Source organism: Nerophis ophidion, linkage group LG15 (assembly GCF_033978795.1).
Source record: "Nerophis ophidion isolate RoL-2023_Sa linkage group LG15, RoL_Noph_v1.0, whole genome shotgun sequence".
Taxonomy (NCBI): Eukaryota; Metazoa; Chordata; class Actinopteri; order Syngnathiformes; family Syngnathidae; genus Nerophis; species Nerophis ophidion.
The window spans coordinates 21,200,587-21,217,557 of NC_084625.1; the positions used below are offsets into that span (position 1 = coordinate 21,200,587).

The 16,971-nt window shown below is 39.4% G+C and overlaps 2 protein-coding genes across 8 annotated transcripts in view; one reads left to right on the forward strand and one right to left on the reverse strand.

Moving 5' to 3' along the window:
- Positions 1-663: 663 nt before the first annotated feature.
- On the reverse strand, positions 664-15,793 carry nfx1 (nuclear transcription factor, X-box binding 1). Of its 2 annotated transcripts, XM_061921733.1 has the most exons (23): positions 15,531-15,786; positions 14,291-14,941; positions 14,061-14,222; positions 11,823-11,900; positions 11,628-11,733; positions 11,482-11,553; positions 11,270-11,409; positions 11,111-11,210; positions 9,918-10,135; positions 8,089-8,186; positions 7,984-8,014; positions 7,835-7,917; positions 7,655-7,763; positions 7,445-7,564; positions 7,302-7,381; positions 6,995-7,225; positions 6,848-6,921; positions 4,192-4,293; positions 3,986-4,123; positions 3,844-3,910; positions 1,160-1,305; positions 983-1,087; positions 664-912 (listed from the first exon to the last, which is right to left on the reverse strand). In XM_061921733.1, the coding sequence occupies exons 1-23, from the start codon at positions 15,547-15,549 to the stop codon at positions 840-842; spliced, it is 3,003 nt and encodes a 1,000-aa protein (XP_061777717.1). In that variant the 5' UTR covers positions 15,550-15,786; the 3' UTR covers positions 664-839. The 2 variants fall into 2 exon arrangements, with proteins under 2 accessions (XP_061777717.1, XP_061777718.1); XM_061921734.1 differs by lacking the exons at positions 664-912; positions 983-1,087; positions 1,160-1,305; positions 3,844-3,910; positions 3,986-4,123 and having other exon boundaries at positions 4,279-5,512; positions 15,531-15,793.
- The window catches only part of asap1b (ArfGAP with SH3 domain, ankyrin repeat and PH domain 1b), a 119,063-nt gene continuing 117,813 nt past the window's right edge, over positions 15,722-16,971 (forward strand). For 4 of the 6 annotated variants that reach the window (XM_061921726.1, XM_061921728.1, XM_061921729.1 and 1 more), the window contains exon 1: positions 15,722-15,840. The gene's annotated coding sequence lies outside the window, so the exon portion shown is untranslated. The remainder of the gene's footprint in view (positions 15,841-16,971) is intronic. The other 2 variants (XM_061921731.1, XM_061921732.1) reach the window with 1 other exon arrangement.

Sequence of the window (16,971 nt, forward strand, 5' to 3'; positions counted from 1 at the left end):
GCTAGGAAGAAATTCCAGTTGGGGTTGGTTGTACTCATATTCATACACATCACACATAAAGTTTTTTACTGTTCATGTTCTTTGCTCGTTTTGTGTTAAGATGAATTACGTCATGTATGTCAATGCAGTTAAACTTACACATTTAGTTATGCCTTAAAACATTTTTCCAACAAAAATACTTACCACCATTGAGTTTCACACCAAAAGCTAAATATATATAACATTTAAAGCACATGCAGACCAAGCACACTTCAAATGCAGCTTTTTAAATAAAAAAAAATACATCGGAAGGTTGCCTACAGCAACAGTTAATGCCAATGTTTTCTGACCCAGCTCAATGTAGAGACTAGCTTTTTGGCGACTACAGGAAGGTTAGCAGTTAATTAGAGCATACAGATAGGGTATACTTTGATGCCTTTAGTCGACTTTCTAAAAATGTATATCAGCGAGGGAAAGCAATACAGGAATTGACTGTAGATGATAAACGTCTCTGTGTGAGTGTAAACAGTGCAGCCCACTGCGGTCCTCCCACTCAAAGCTATTCAGGCACATAAAGTTGAAGTGAAAGCAACCGGAAACACCCCAAATAGGTAGTGATACGTGTAAAGATGGAGTAATGTTTCTTGTTGGAGCCAATGGACTGCATAAATGACAAAAGGTGTCTTTTTGTTTAACCCGCATATTTATTAACAGTGGCTCTTCTCAGGAAGTGTTTGCATACAAGAAGTAGTTTTACAATCTGTGTCTTGACTTGATTCAGGATTCATGCTTAACCCAAAATAATGTCTTATTTTAATAATTTTCAAGTGGATCACTTTAACTTTTTGTTGTTGTTTTTTTTAGTCCTGGACATCAAAATAATCTATTACCGGTTCTTTAACCAGCTTGGACCAGGTGGTGGCGCTGGAGACCCTGTGAAGACAATTGTGAAATGAGGGAAGAATAAAAACAGGGGTTATATTCTATATAGAAGAAGACTGACCTGCTGCTGGACTGTTTGATATGAGCAATGGGCACAGGAGACCGAATGGTTGTTTCTCGCTCGATCAGCGAGGTCAAAGTGGATTTCGGGCAGTTTGACTTCCCCCTTAGAAGACACAGAACGTCTTCAAGAATGTGTCCTTCTGACTTGGGACACATACGTCACCACAGAGCTTACTTGTGCGCCGTGATGACCACATTGCGTTTGGGCTCGCTGTCGTAGCTTACGCTTTCCACGGAGTAGACCTCGGCCAGCTCATGGACGATCCTACGACGTTCTCGGTTCATGGGCTGGAAGCAGTGGCTCCTCTTTGGCTGCTTACCCTGCAGAACACACATTCATCAAAAAATTACAATGATCTTATGAGACAAAATATGACAAAGGATCCACCAGCAACTTTATTGTGCGTCAAACTAGTCAGCCGAAAAAAAAAATAGAATACCGGCCCATAAGAGAACCTACTAATTTAGTCAAGATAATAAAGAGGCTTTTCACAAACCACTGAAGATTCCAACCACGACTGGAGAATTGACAAGTTTCTGAAATACTTTAACAGGTCAGGTAATTATGGAGATTGTGGGAGAAGAATTAAACATTTATCTTATGGTTTTATTGTCTGACGTTCAGCACTTGAATAACAAAACAGAGCATGGACTTCATATATTTTAGTAAAAATACACAACATGTCAACATGTATGTGTCTTAATATGGTAGTAAAATGGTGAAACCTCGATTTACTAACCCCTCTATTTGCAGTCTTTGATTTACAAACTTTTAGATCAAGTATGCTTTCGTGTGCCAACCATGTCTCTGCCTTTGAATTCTTCATTCATTCATTCATTTTGTATCCCGCCTGCAGAGAAAAAGCAGGGCGCACAATTTGTGTGGAGACAGAGCCCTCCACGTCACTTGCAGCGCAGTATATTACTACAGTAGTCACTTCTCAGTCCTTCAGTGTGAGGTTTGTCCATTTTGGTAACTCTAGGGGAGTTAATGTAAAAAAACCCGTTTCCATGAGTTGGGAAATTGTGTTAAATGTAAATATAAATGGAATACAATGATTTGCAAATCAGCCCTGCGATGGGATGGCGACTTGTCCAGGGTGTACCCTGCCTTCCGCCCGATTGTAGCTGAGATAGGCGCCAGCGCTCCCCGCGACCTCGAAAGGGAATAAGCGGTAGAAAATGGATGGATGGATGGATTTGCTAATCATTTTCAACCCATATTCAGTTGAATATGCTACAAAGACAACATATTTGATGTTCAAACTGAGAAACATTTTTTTTTTGTGCAAATAATCATTAACTTTACAATTTAATACCAGCAACATGTGACAAAAAAGTTGGGAAAGGTGGCAATAAACACTTATATTGAACATTCCACAGGTGTGTAGGCCAATTGGGAACAGGTGGGTCCCATGATTGAGTATAAAAGCAAAGTTAAAAAGCCAGCATCTGTGATGGTATGGGGGTGTATTAGTGCCCAAGGCATGGGTAACTTACACATCTCTGAAGGCACCATTAATGCTAAAAGGTCCATACAGGTTTTGGAGCAACATGTGTTGTCATCCAAGCAACATTATCATGGACGCCCCTGCTTATTTCAGCAAGACAAGTGTTACAACAGCGTGGCTTCATAAAAAAAAAGAGTGCGGGTACTTTCCTGGCCAGCCTGCAGTCCAAACCTGTCTCCTATCGAAAATGTGTGGCGCATTATGAATCGTAAAATACGTCTGCGGAGAACCCGGACTGTTGAACGACTGAAGCTCTACATAAAACAAGACTGGGAAAGAATTCCACTTTCAAAGCTTCAACAATTAGTTTCCTCAGTTCCCAAACGTTTATTGAGTGTTGTTAAAAGAAAAGGTGATTTCACATAGTGGTGAACATACCCTTCCCAACTACTTTGGCATGTGTTGCAGCCATGAAATTCTAAGTTGATTATTATTTGCAAAAAAAATTAAGTTTATGAGTTTGAACATCAAATATCTTGTCTTTGTAGTGCATTCAATTGAATATGGGTTGAAAAGGACTTGCAAATCATTGTATTCCGTTTATATTTACATCTAACAAAATTTCCCAATTCATATGGAAACAGGGTTTGTACTCAACAAGTACATTAATGGCCCACACGTGTGGAAAAATCGACAAGGCAGGTTTCGTACCGCAGTATGTTTTAATAGTCATAAGACCGAACTTTTCTGGAAGAATATGCCAAATACAGACTTATTTCAAAGCGGAGAAGAGCTACTCTCGTTCAGCAGCGCATCTTTCAAGCGCACACAAAAAGACACCCACGCCCCCTACCCCCGATCCCTGCCTTCTCTCCCTGTGTCTACTTCTTTCCCGTCAGCTCTTCCTGTGTGAATGTTGATGTTAGTGGATTTGACTTTTTAAAAATGTTTATTATTGTAGCAACATTGTTGTTAAATTTAAGTATTTTGTGATTTCTGATCAATGTGAGGGCGCCAAAGTCACTTCTGTGTGTGCTTGTTGTAGAAAGTTGATCCATCCCCCCTTTGTTATGTTTGTTATATATACAGTACTCTACAGCACTTTATATTTTGCTCAGAGTAGTAATAATAATAATAATAGTAATGATGGATTATATTTACATAGCGCTTTTCTAGACATTCAAAGTGCTTCACAGCAAGTTGAGAAGAAACCTTCACTGAAATATGGACTCAGACTGGAACCCTTTTTCATATTTACATGCTTTCTTATGGAGCAATTTGCTTTACTGTACTAACTTTTTGATTTTGTAACCAATTAAGTTTGTAAATCGAGGTTCCACTGTAGTAGGTTCCACATTGAGCCACAAGGGGAAGTTTGATCCCCTATGTGCTGTCCAACCACACTCACCTTAGAAACAAGATCTACAAGATTTTTTATGGCCTCTTCCACGTTTGAGACAAATTTTCCGTCTTTTCTGAAAGACAAACTTTATTTTTTAGTGTGATCTGAACATGTGTGCACTACTGAGAAGAGTGCACAGCACACACACCTGGCATCCTCTTTCAGGCTATTGCTGTAAACAGAGGTGGAGCGCATGTTGAAAGGGTCTGAGGAGGGGTCTATCTGCAAGGCCTCGGCCAGGCGCTTGTTCCTTTCCACAGCGGCGCACTCCTCATCACATTGGAGCCTGGCAAATAATACAAAAGTATTACAGTGCTAAAAAAATAACACAATTACAGTCAAACTTTTTAGTACTTGGTCTGTTTGAGATCTTTCTTAGCAAGCAGATGGCCGATGTCCATCGAGTCGCCAAGCTGCATGTCTGACAGTTTTTTGGCCATGGCGATGGCGGCGTACCTGCAACACAGAACATGTTACAAGGTTGTAAACAGGATTTTATGAGGCAAGTACCTTAAACAGGCATCCTTATTTACCATTTATTTCAAAGGTATTTGGTCATGAACATCGGTTTATATTATTAGTTGCCGCACTTGACCAAAAGTTGGCTGAGGGCTCAATTATTGACTCAATTAGATGAAGAAATCTAAAAAGCATTATCATCATATATCAAAATATATATATATATTTTTTGATAGGTGTAACAACATGGAGACCGGGATCCTTTAACAATATACAGAAAATAGTTAGGTGTGAAGTGATTATGTATACTGTACTAGTATTCTATTTACAAATTGCAGTATCATGTATAATGAATAAGGTAAACATTTGTGGAATTAAGAAAACCGTAAACTGAGTAATGTGGCAGGATCCAATCCATTTTGGACACATTCTTTGTGTTTTTATTTTTGTATAATTAACTTATTTATTTTTTTTAGATAGCACCATTATGTCAGTAGTAGTATTTTTTATGATAAATGTATCTCAATTGAAAATGTTTTATATTGTTGTGTTCAAATTAAAGAAATAAAAATAACTGCTACTTTAGTTTTGTTAAGAAACACTGAGCACATTTTTTGGTGCTTATCTTTAGTGTTAAACATCTTACCTTGAAAAAGTAATTAGTTACAGTTACAAAGTACTTCAACCAAAAAATAATTGAGTGAGTAACTTAGTCACCTCATTGTAAGAGTAATTAGTTACTTTGCAAGGACGTTATTTTTCATTTCGTTATTTTATACGCCATTACATTCAATAACATCGTTAATGTAAAATATGATTATATTAACTGATTGAATAATAAAAACACTATACACAGTATTTTATATTTGGCTTTTATCCAAATTAAATATATTGTAGTGTGCAATATGATATGCAAAAAAAAAAAAAGGAATAAAAAGTAAATAAATAAATAAATGGGTTGTACTTGTATAGCGCTTCTCTACCTTCAAGGTACTCAAAGCCCTTTGACACTACTTCCACATTTACCCATTCACACACACATTCACACACTGATGGAGGGAGCTGCCATGCAAGGCGCCAACCAGCACCCATCAGGAGCAAGGGTGAAGTGTCTTGCTCAGGACACAACGGACATGACGAAGTTGGTACTAGGTGGGATTTGAACCAGGGACCCTCGGGTTGCGCACGGCCACTCTTCCACTGCGCCACGCCGTCCCTAGTAACAACATTAAATGTTGAAAGTACAAAACCCAATACTGTACAAAAATGTTTGACTTTGGTAAAAAGACACAAAAGAACATTTGGCCTTTAAGTAGTGCAATTATCTGCACCTGTATAGCAAAATACAGCCTACAAGGACTTTTGATTAAACTGTTATCAAGTTTGGTGCAAATAAATAACATGCGTTCAAGTAAAATGTTTAAAAACGTTCCTGGATGACATTCCGACAACAAAATTACAATTGTGTACAAATATTGGGGTCTTTTCTTGAGCAAATTTTAATTATGCAAAAGAGTAATCATCTGTGGTTGGTTAATCATGTTAATCCTAATTCCAAAATGGGATGAATCTGATGAAAACAATTGGCTGCATTTGTGCTTGAAGGATGCCACCCTAAACGCCTCCCTAAGGAGGTGTTTAGGGCACGTCCGACCGGTAGGAGGCCACGGGGAAGACCCAGGACACGTTGGGAAGACTATGTCTTCCGGCTGGACTGGGAACGCCTGGGGAACCCCCGGGAAGAGCTGGACGAAGTGGCTTGGGAGAGGGAAGTCTGGGCTTCCCTGCTAAGGCTGCTGCCCCCACGACCCGACCTCGGATAAGCGGAAGAAAATGGATTGATGTGCTTGAAGTTGTGTTAGCAGCAGCAGCAACAAGTGTCATGTCAGCATGTGTTGATGTAAGGTGCAATTCGAGTTGCTTGAAGCAGACATGAACGCTTTTCTTCAGGACATACTGTGCATGTCACATAAACATTCTTGCCTTTACTTTCAATGAGCGAGATGTAGAGATGGTACTAGCAGTTTGAAAACGCTACCTTTGAATTTCCCTGGCTCTGGCAGCCGTAGCGAAGTGGTCTTGTTTCATGTCGGTTAGAGCGTGCGGTGAGACAGCATGAGCAGGGCATGATCCGCCCACCCAGCCAATTATCAGCGCATTTACAACAGTGACATCAAACCCACCCCTTCTGTCTGAATGCAGCTGAAACCTGACACCTTGCGGTTCATTCAACAGAACAGCAGTAACGAGCCACTTCAAATTCTCAGTAACGGCAACAACGTTGCAATGATGGTAACAGTAATTAATTAGATTATTCGTCACTGAAAGAAAGAACGCCGCTAGGAACACTGTCATACTCTAACATTGTTATTACCAATACTGCTTATCTGTTTTTGCCTACCTGGAAAAAAATGTCTAATTGCTACAGTATACGTGGTTGGGTAAATGCAATAAATTAGTACCTATTTCAAGTTTACATAAAATAGTTGCCTTTTATGGACATCTGGAAGGTAGGGCATTAAAAAGTGGCAGTGTGAGCCACAAACCTGACCTTTGGTATGAATTTGTAGCCTCAGTGCATGCCACCATTTCTTTCCTTCGACCGCAATCGCACTGCAGCGCCACCTGAGACGTGCATGGAGAATTACATGTTTTTATCGATTGAGTCAAAAAGGTAAGAAAAAGCAACCGTGTCCACCTTAGCGTTGCATGTAGTTTGCGGGCATTCGGCGCCGGTATGGCAGGGAGCGGCGCACGCATGGCCGCAGTCGTTGCGTGGCAGCGTGCACGGCTGCTTGCATCTGCCGCCTGCCAAGCAGTCGCTCCTGTGGCAGATTCTCTTGCAGCGATGCATCTCACAGGGAAGCTCTTTATTGCACGTGAGGCCACAGGAGATGTCTTGCAGGTGACAAGGGATGTTGCTGCGTTGCTGAGGGCCAAAAAGAAGAAGGAATAAAAGTTGCCAAATTTCAAAATATGTAGAATGCAAGGCTAGAAGGTGTCACCTCATGTTTTCCCATGCACCACTTCTGAGTGAGGTACGTGCAGGGGGGACACTTATCCTCATTGTGGCAGTTGTGGTAGACTAACAAATAAAACAACAGATAAGGAATGGACTCTTTTCGCCGCTTTGTCACCTGCTTCCTACCTGGGTGGTCACATTCGTGTCTTCTAGTGCACATGTTCTTGCACTCGGGTGGGCTGGTGCCGCACGGGATTGGCGGGTACAACACAGACAGCCCGCAGTGACACGCCAGCTCATCAAAACCTACGCAAGGTGAAGGATGGTTACATCCAGACTAAATAAAACTGACGCTGACCCTCAAATTAACTTGAAGAAAATGAATTTGTGACTCACTGGCCTGCCAGCAGGGCTCACAGTTGCCACGGTGACAGGGCTCCTGGCAGCGGTGTAGGCCACAGTTGAGTTTGTAGCCACAGATAAGCGGACACTTGTGTTCCACACTCTATGGGGTTTGACAGAAAATAAATAATGTTTCCTTTCTTTTGACTGCATGGTCTTATGCTAAGAACGCACCACACAGCACAGCTCGCCGCACTTGTGTCGGCCACAGGCCCGTTTCTTGCTGCAGCGCTTCTCACAGGTGAAGACCAGCTCCTCTGAAAGCAAAAGAGGCAGGATTCGGACACAAACTAATCACCAGGCGAGTAAAGTAAGGATCTCACCCTCTTTTTTGATTGTAGCACATGGCACTTCCTGGAACATAAACATAACTTGTGTTGTGCTAACTGAACATACAGTAACATTGTGACTTAAACACTGCAACCCACCTTGGTCTTAAAAGTACATCTACACCTAATGTTTGAAGTCAAGGAGCATGGACCACAGGCACCCTCGTGGCACAGCTTGTCACACAGATGAATAGTGTCTGAAATCATACATGCTTATTTAGTGATGAGAGGAAAACCAATCTTGGGTTGTCACTAAAAGCTAATTCACCACCTTGCTACAAAATCAATTAATTAACTTTGGTGCCATCATGCTCACTAAGAAACAACAACAAAGCAACAGGTCAAATTTAGATTTTTTTTTAAACTATAATGAAAAGCGTTAAGATCCATTTTACATCCACATTGACAAAACTGTACATGTGCAGGTGTTTGTGGCGTTTTGGCATCTTTTGACACAGACTTGTCCCGGATTGATTACTTTTTCATGATCATTCCTTTCACTTTTACTGCAATGTTTAGAAAGGGTGGCCTCCACAATAGCTCCACATATAAATCCTCCAGACCCAACATTATGGTATTTTATTTTTTCAAGACATATTCAAGACTTACTATCAAATCTTAATAGAGTTAAGACATTTTAAAGGCTTAAATACTAATAATTGGATTTCAGACTTTTGAAGACCACACGGGTACCCTGAACCATGTCTTGATAATGTTTACTGTGTACATTTTGAACATTGTGGCATACTTTTAACTGTTCTTCATATTTTCTTTCATGGTTATTGCACAGACTGTTACTCCATTTTTGTTTTAACCATGTAATATTTTAAATAAATCAAATGTTTCATTTACCTTTACATGCCTGTCATTGTAGCTTTATTTTAAATGGGGAAATGCCCTTTTTTTTAAATTTTATTTTGCATATCATTCACAGTCCCTATGTGAGCCCAAAACACGTTTTTCTTTGTTTATGCATTCTAATTCGTAAATAAAACCTGAATATACAGAGAATGAAGTACTAGTTTTAGCAGCTCTGTGCTAAACAGATCTAGCTTTAGTAAAACACTATCATGTAGCAGAATTGCTAAGTGATAAACAAGATATATAAACTACGATCGTAATAAAACAATCCCTTACTGTACGATGTCTGCTCCCACTGGGATGAAGACTGATAGGATGTATATCACGTTTGGATGAAGAATTAATCTGAATCCTCCCGCAGGTTAAAAAAAATAAAAAAAGACAGTTGCAAACAAATGTTTTTTTGTGTCGTTCTCGCCATCTTCGGGTCCAACTTGAGTGTCGACTTCTCGCTTCATTGCCACATCCTTCTACTATACAAAAGGCATGATTTTTAAACTAGAATTAACTTTCATCACTCTTTCGCAATGCAGCAGCTCAGTGTACCAATATAGCATCACAAGCTAGTTAGCGCTCTGTGATCACAGCGCAACTAAATGTAGCTTGTCTGCATTGGCGCTTATGGTAATGATATTGCCAAAACAGTCATTGGTGGAGTATTGTTTTTAATATGGCTGTGCAGCACTTTGGAAACATTATTGATGTTTAAATGTGCTATACAAAAAAAGTGGATTGGATTGAATACTTGGTTAATATTCAGGTCACAAGATGTAAATGGAGTATTGTTGGCTGATTTTGGATGTTTTTTTAGAGAGCTTTATAGGTGGAATGGTCTATTCCCATTAGCTTCATTGTTAGCCACCTCATATTTTCCCTATTTTACGAGTTAGAATGCATAAAAAAAGAAAAACATGTGAGCTTGTATCAAATATGGATTGTGAATGATAGCCAATAAAAAAAGTGCAGTTCTCCATTATTAATGCTGATGGAGCTGTGTATTTCTCTTGGAAATGACTGAAATATCTACTGAGCGACAACAGCTTCAAGTTACAAGTTCTAATGCCTACCATTGGAGCCACAGGCCAAAGGTTTGGCGCACGTCTTCCCGCATGAGGGGATAGGGTCGGTGCAGCTCTGTCGTTCAGAGTAGCCCAGCTCCAGGAGTTTGGTCAGCTGCGTCTGGTCGCAGGGGCAAGTCTTCACTGTGCTGGGCAAGCGAGGACATGGCGGGCACGAGCCTTGGTGGCACAACTGCTGGCACTGATGAGCTTCACAGTCCAACACCCTGGCAGAGGCGGGCAGTGTCAAGGCAGGAATGGAAATAACTAAGTAATTTAATTGTATTATTACTTTAGTACTTCTTTTTTTTGTTGGGGTTTATATATGTATGTATGTATAAATGCATGTATGTATATGCACGTATGTAATATACTGTATATATCTTTTGATTTCTTTTTTTCATAATACTTAACTTTATTTGTGTATTTATCTATCTATCTGGATGGATGTATATGTATATGTATATATATATATATATATATATATATATATATATATATATATATATATATATATATATATATATATATATATATATATATATATATACATATATATACATATATATATATATATATATATATATACATATATATATATATACATATATATACATATACATATATATATATATATATATATACATATATATATATATATGTATATATATATATATATATATACATATATATATATATGTATATATATATATACATACACATATATATATATATATATACATAAAAAATATACAAAACATAAAACAATATATAATATAAAACATTAAAAAAAAAAACATATATATACATGTATATATATTTAATTCCCCCCCCCCTAATTATTGACATTAGTCTTATTGAAATATGTCTTGTTGTTTGTCTCCTTCCTTTGTTTTCTGGGCCTTTACATTACCAACATTTCAACGTATGCCATCCATCCATTTTCTACCGCTTATTCCCTTTTGGGGTTGCGGGGGGGCGCTGGCGCCTATCTCAGCTACAAGGGAACCCACGCATTGACGGGGAGAACATGCAAACTCCACACAGAAAGATCCGAGCCTGGGATTGAACCTAGGACTGCAGGACCTTCGTATTGTGAGCCAGACGCACTAACCCCGCTTCCACCGTGAAGCCCCTTCAATGTATGTGTTGTTGTAAAAATTTAAAATCCTAAATAAATCATATATAAAAATTAAACTTACTTTGCGCATGTTTTTTGACAGGAGAAATGCCCCGAACCGTCAAACTTGTCTTCATCCATGCCGCACAGGACTTCACGAGGCGTGACTCCGCAGTAGCAGACTGGAGGGACAATATATTTCAATGACATGAAGAGAAGGAAAACAAAGACTAAGAGTCACCTTGCTCGACTTGCAGCTGGCAGGGCTGACAGGGCTCGGAGTGGCACACCTGAGTACACGTGTGTTGGCCGCAGTTGAGCACGGTGCCACACACCTTGTCACAGTGCAAGAGGGAACCCTGTCCGCAGCGCATCGGCTGACTGGGACGAGACGGTGCAGCCTTTATTACGGTGTCAAAACCCAGGAAAGAAAAGACAACGTTGGAGGGCTACCTGGTTCTTCCACACACGCAGGATTTGGTCACAAAAGCTGGGCACTGAGGACAAGGTCCTGGGTGACACAAGCTGAAGGGGACATGGAAGATGACATTTTTATTGATGTGTATTAAAAAAAAAAGGAAAGTCTTGCCTAATCTCACATGTTACAGGGGTGGTGGCAGTCCGCTCCACTTCTCTTCTTCCCACACATGTCGCCACAGCTGTGAGGAATCTCACTGCGCTGCCACTCAGGGTTTGTCACTTTTCCTGACAGCACAGAGCGGGAAACTTATAAGACAGCATTTCTCACAGGAGGCTTGGGATGTCACACCTAATTAAAAAAGAAGACACCTCACCACAGAAACAGGTGTAAGAGGCCGGGTGTTTGAGAGCAACATTCTGACATGCAGGACAACGCCAACCGTCAGCTGATTCTAAAAGAAAATAGGGGAAAAAACAAATAGTAATTCAAAAAAACTATAGTAATAAAGACAATAAAAGCATTACATTTTGCAATTGAGAAAACCTTTAAAACAGGGTAGTCCTAAATGGAGCTTGTGAGCAATAAAAACAGGAAATATTTAGCAAAAATACTCAATATAAAGGCAATGCTAATATCTAATAATAAAAATAAATAAATGACATAAAAATATTACACTGACAACCTGATAACAAAGTTTCCCCCTCATCTTTTTTTTATTATTGCGCGCCCTTAGGTAAAAAGTTTGGACACCTTTACCCAAAAGTTATCTATTGCTTGCAGATGGTGCTCTATAAATACATTAATTTTATTTTCCTAAAATTATTAAAAATTTCTTGGATTCAAAATGACATCACGTCCCGATCAGTGAATAGGCGTGGTGGTCAAGCTAGCTCTGTTCTCAATTTGTACAAGGCACTATTCAGCCTTTTGCAAAGGCAAATGCCCTATGCTTTTGTTGTTTTTGGCTGTACGAACCGTTTAACTCACAGAAAAGAGAAATATTTCTTCAAAGAGGCAATCAATAATGGTGGAAGAGTGGAAGATGTTACTCACCCTGGACATAAACTTTTTGAGCTGATGCCTTCAGGCAGGAGATACAGGACAATAAAATGCCGGACAAACCGCTTTTTACCCGAGAACAATAGTATCACTGAACACAAGATAACAATAAGGACTGTGCACGTGAGCTGTATGCTTGGTATTTTTATGAATTTTATGTATTTTTATCTATTTATCTATGTTCTTATGGTTTTATTTATCTATGTTCTTAAGGTTTTAAGTATGATTTTGCACTGAATTAATTTGCATACAATTTCGTTGTACAAATGTACAATGATAATAAAGATATATATTCTATTCTTATGAAAGAAGATGATAAAAGTACAAGGGACCAGAGCCGAAGAACGCACAAGTATGTAGCGACCACTCTGTTAACAGTTTGTTTAATATACTTTTAACGCTTAGTGTTTTCCATTTAAGATATTATTTGTGTTTCTTAAACACATTTTTGCTACAAGTGTTCTGTAAAACACCAACTCAGCAAGTCTAAGAAATCAAAAGTGACCAACAACTGTAAGTGTTAAGCTTTTACCAAAGGCAACGATCATAAATGATTCTTTCAGCACATAGACAATTTTGACATCTATTATTATTTGATAAAAATGGGGAAAAACACTTGTAAACGGCGCGTGCAACACAAAAGGGAGGTAACCAACATGCCAGTAGACACCAAGTAAAATCATGAAATGCAACCTTACCCGAGTAAAAACGATACATGATTTATCAAGGAGAGTCTTGATATGTCCTTGACCCAGCTCCAGCTACACACAAATAAGTTGTAGACCTCCATGCTTTTCCAAGTTTTCATCTGTTTTATCGTGTACAATATGTCTGCAGCATCAGATAGTTCGATATGTTTTGGAACCCTATTGACGAATAATCTTTTAACACTAAGCAAATCTTTTTTTGTATAATGTATATGGATCAATTCCATTAAATAAAGTTGCATTTTTTGCAGATATCTGCTTTTTGGGGGAATATATAGGCCTCTTGTGTATTATGTTGTCCATAATGGCTAGCAAAACTCCTAGCAATTATGGACAACACCTCCCACCCACTACACTCGGACCTTGCGGAGAGAATGAGCACGTTCAGTGGAAGGCTCAGACTCCCAAAATGTAACACGGAACGACACAGGAGGTCCTTATTACCTACAGCCATCAGACTGTATAATGCATATGTTCCTTCTTGACTGCACTTAAATGTAGAATATATTTATATTATTCATATATTATATATATAAAATACATCATATATTATGTATTATTATTATTGTTTATTGTGAGCGAACTGTGGTGCTGAATTTCCACCAGGGATCAATAAAGTACTTTCTATTCTATTCTATTCAGATAGTGCACATCATCTTAGCTTGGTTGACCACCACTGGTTTTCACTTGGGGGAAGAAATCACTTGTCGAAATACAAGCAATAGCGATCATTACAAATAAAACAAAAAAATCATGTTTTGCGAGCTAATGGTAACTTTTAAAACACAGGAAGGCAACATTAACTTTTGGACACATGTTGACATAATATACAGTAAGGTTCTAACCATCTGCCTGTGAGGCGGGGGATCGGGCCCATTTCTTGATGCAGTTAAGGTGAAAGACGTGGAAGCAGCTCTGGCAACTCCAAACGGGAGCCAAGAGTCGGATCACCTCGCAGCACACCATGCACTCGTACTTCTCCTCTGACAGCTGTTCGATCAGACAACCTGTGCAGGGAAGATGCTTGCACAATAACCTCCAATATGCATTCATTTGTATGTACAAAATGGTGTACCTGTCTGAGTCTCATTGCTCTTTGGCATCTTGTCCAAGTTCCTCCTGTGGTTCTGTGGTAACCTTTGCCCTCTGTGATGGAGCCCAGGGTGTCGCCTGCCATTGCTACCATGGCAAGTCGCACCCCTGTCTGGACCTCGAGCTTCCTGTGGTGGCGGCTTGATTGGTCCTTGTCGTCGTTTCTGTTCAGGATGTTTTCCTTGACTCCGAAAATCTCTTTGAGAATCCGGACAGGTCCTTTTTTGATTCAGAGTGCTTTCTTGTTTTTTTCTTATGTCGTCCTCCTGCAGCTGTTGTCTCTCCCGCCAGTTCGACCCATAGGCTCCATTATCTGACTGGTGGCCACCAAAACCTCGGCCGCGGCCACCGTAATCACTTGGTGTTCTTTGCCATTGTGACCCATGAAAATTCTCGTCTGCACCTCGAAATCCATCCTTGCGCCCTCTACCTCGCCTCCTCCCACCTAACTCGTTCTGGTAGGGAGGATTGTCAGGGTACTGTGAACTATTAGGGTGGCCGAATGGAGGATGTCCGTATTGTTGTGAGGGGCCACTGAAGGGTCGGTCATTAATGTGCCTGGGCTGACCCCGCCTGGATTTGTAGTGGTTTGACTTTTTATGTGCCGAGCCCTCTGGATTGAGGTCGGGGAGCTCTACAAAGACATTTAGAGTGTTAAGTATTGTAAACACAAAAAACACGAACAAATGTAATAGTATTAGGATTCAATAGAAAAATTAACTTTCTATTCCATTGTATTCTAATTCACTTCACTATTTTTTGACACTGATTACCAGTGGAATTATTCATTACTTATAGTATTAAGCAATGTCAGCTGAGATGTATATGAGAGCCAGATGCAGTCATCAAAAGAGCCAAATCTGTCTCGAAAGCCAAAAGGTTCTCTATCCCTGGTATAGAATGATTTGACCAAAAATTAGTGGATTTTCACCGGTTTCCAAAAGTCCATAACCGTGTGTAATATTTATCACAGGAAAATAATACTTATATCACTGGAATCGTCTTTACGAAACCACATCGCAGCTGGTGATAGGGGTTAAAGTTCACAGTTAACATTTGTGTCATATAAACGAGAAGGTTACTCTGACATGCTATGCTAGCAATACTGTTACACAAACGCTGTTGTTGTGGACTAAATGTCGATGAATAATGCAGATAACAAGACAAAATACATTGAACGACGTTAACTTGATGTTACATAATTACACAATATATTAGGTTACCTGAGGATCCTTCAGCCATATTGTTTATTTCTTCTCCCAAAATCAAAAGTTTAATAACAGGCGTTTGTTTGCCGAAAAAACGTGGTAACTGTATCCCAGGAAAATGTAACCTACTTAAAAAAATTGTTAACTGGAGTCGTTTTAAAAGAAACAAGTAGTTCTAGTTTTAACCCGGCTTGGTAATATTGTGAGCTATGGAGCTAACAGCTAACAGCAGGGATAGCAGAAGTAGCGGTGACGTCACTTCCTGTCGTCGCTTTCAATGTAAAAGCGTGGGTGCGGCAAAGCGACGAAAAAACATCGACATTTGGTATGTTACCTGTTTCAATGAACCTTGAAAAAATATATACTGACCTATTTCACTTAATCTATATTTTGTACTGCATATATTAACAGTTAATGATCATGAATTCATCTAGTTAGAAATAAAAGCTGATGTACGGTGACCGAGAAAGCCAAACTTTTTTGATTGATTGAGTGATACTTTTATTCGTAGATTGCGCAGTTCAGTACATATTCCGTACAATTGACCACTAAATGGTAACACCCCAATAAGTTTTTCAACTTGTTTAAGTCGGGGTCCACGTTAATCAATTCATGGTAAACGCCATAGTAGCACAGTTTGACAATGCTCGGTACCGCTTTTAGTTTGCAAGCGAATTAAACTTTTTTTTTTTGCTTAGCTATCTCATACACAAGCACGGTAGCCCACAAACTTTCTCCATTTATAGCAAACTTAACTTGAATACATGCTGTGAGTCATTATTGGTTCAAACTAATGAGTGAAAAAGTAATGTTAGGGTTGTTGTTCAACTTGTTTGAACTGCACTCTAATGATGGAAAATACACTTCAAATACAGAAACACTAACAGTAAAACCACCAGGTGGCGCTTTTGTGTATGTTTTTGGTTCACACTCTTCGAAGTCAAATGAGATAGCGGTGGAGAAAAAAAAAAATATTTCCACAGTGTTTGGTTAACCAGGCGCGCGTTTGCATGCTCGTTTGCATTCTTTTCGGTGACATAACTGTCCGACGAACATGTTTTAACGTCTGGAGTAGGTAAAAAGGCTTTTCAGCATTAGAGTAATTTTTAGCAGACTCCCTAATATGAACACAAAGATAGAGGGTATCTTGCTCGTTGTCTCTAAAAGTAATCGTAAACAAAGCCTATTTGTTTTGTTTTCAATGACAGAGGCTGAACAGAATTCACTGCAGTCACATGACGCATGCGCAGCTAAACGAGATGGGTGGCAAGGGGATATTGGTTAAGCGCCTGCTAATAACCATGAACTATTGTGGATTTATGGTACGACTTCCAGAATAACACTTGACTGTAAAAAATACCAAAAACCGTGTGGTGGTACTGTCTGCATGAATAACGTACAACATACGACATACGACGTCTTCTTTGCTGTCGTTTCGTTGTAGCTCGACGTGTGT

What these genes read in the sequence shown, in the direction of transcription:
- nfx1 (XM_061921733.1), bottom strand. An exon ending in GAGCAATGAGACTCAGACAG is followed by an intron (nt 14,223 to 14,290) that starts GTACACCATTTT and finishes TTCCCTGCACAG; the next exon opens with GTTGTCTGATCGAACAGCTG. An exon ending in GCTACAAATTCATACCAAAG is followed by an intron (nt 4,294 to 6,847) that starts GTCAGGTTTGTG and finishes TCTGTGTTGCAG; the next exon opens with GTACGCCGCCATCGCCATGG.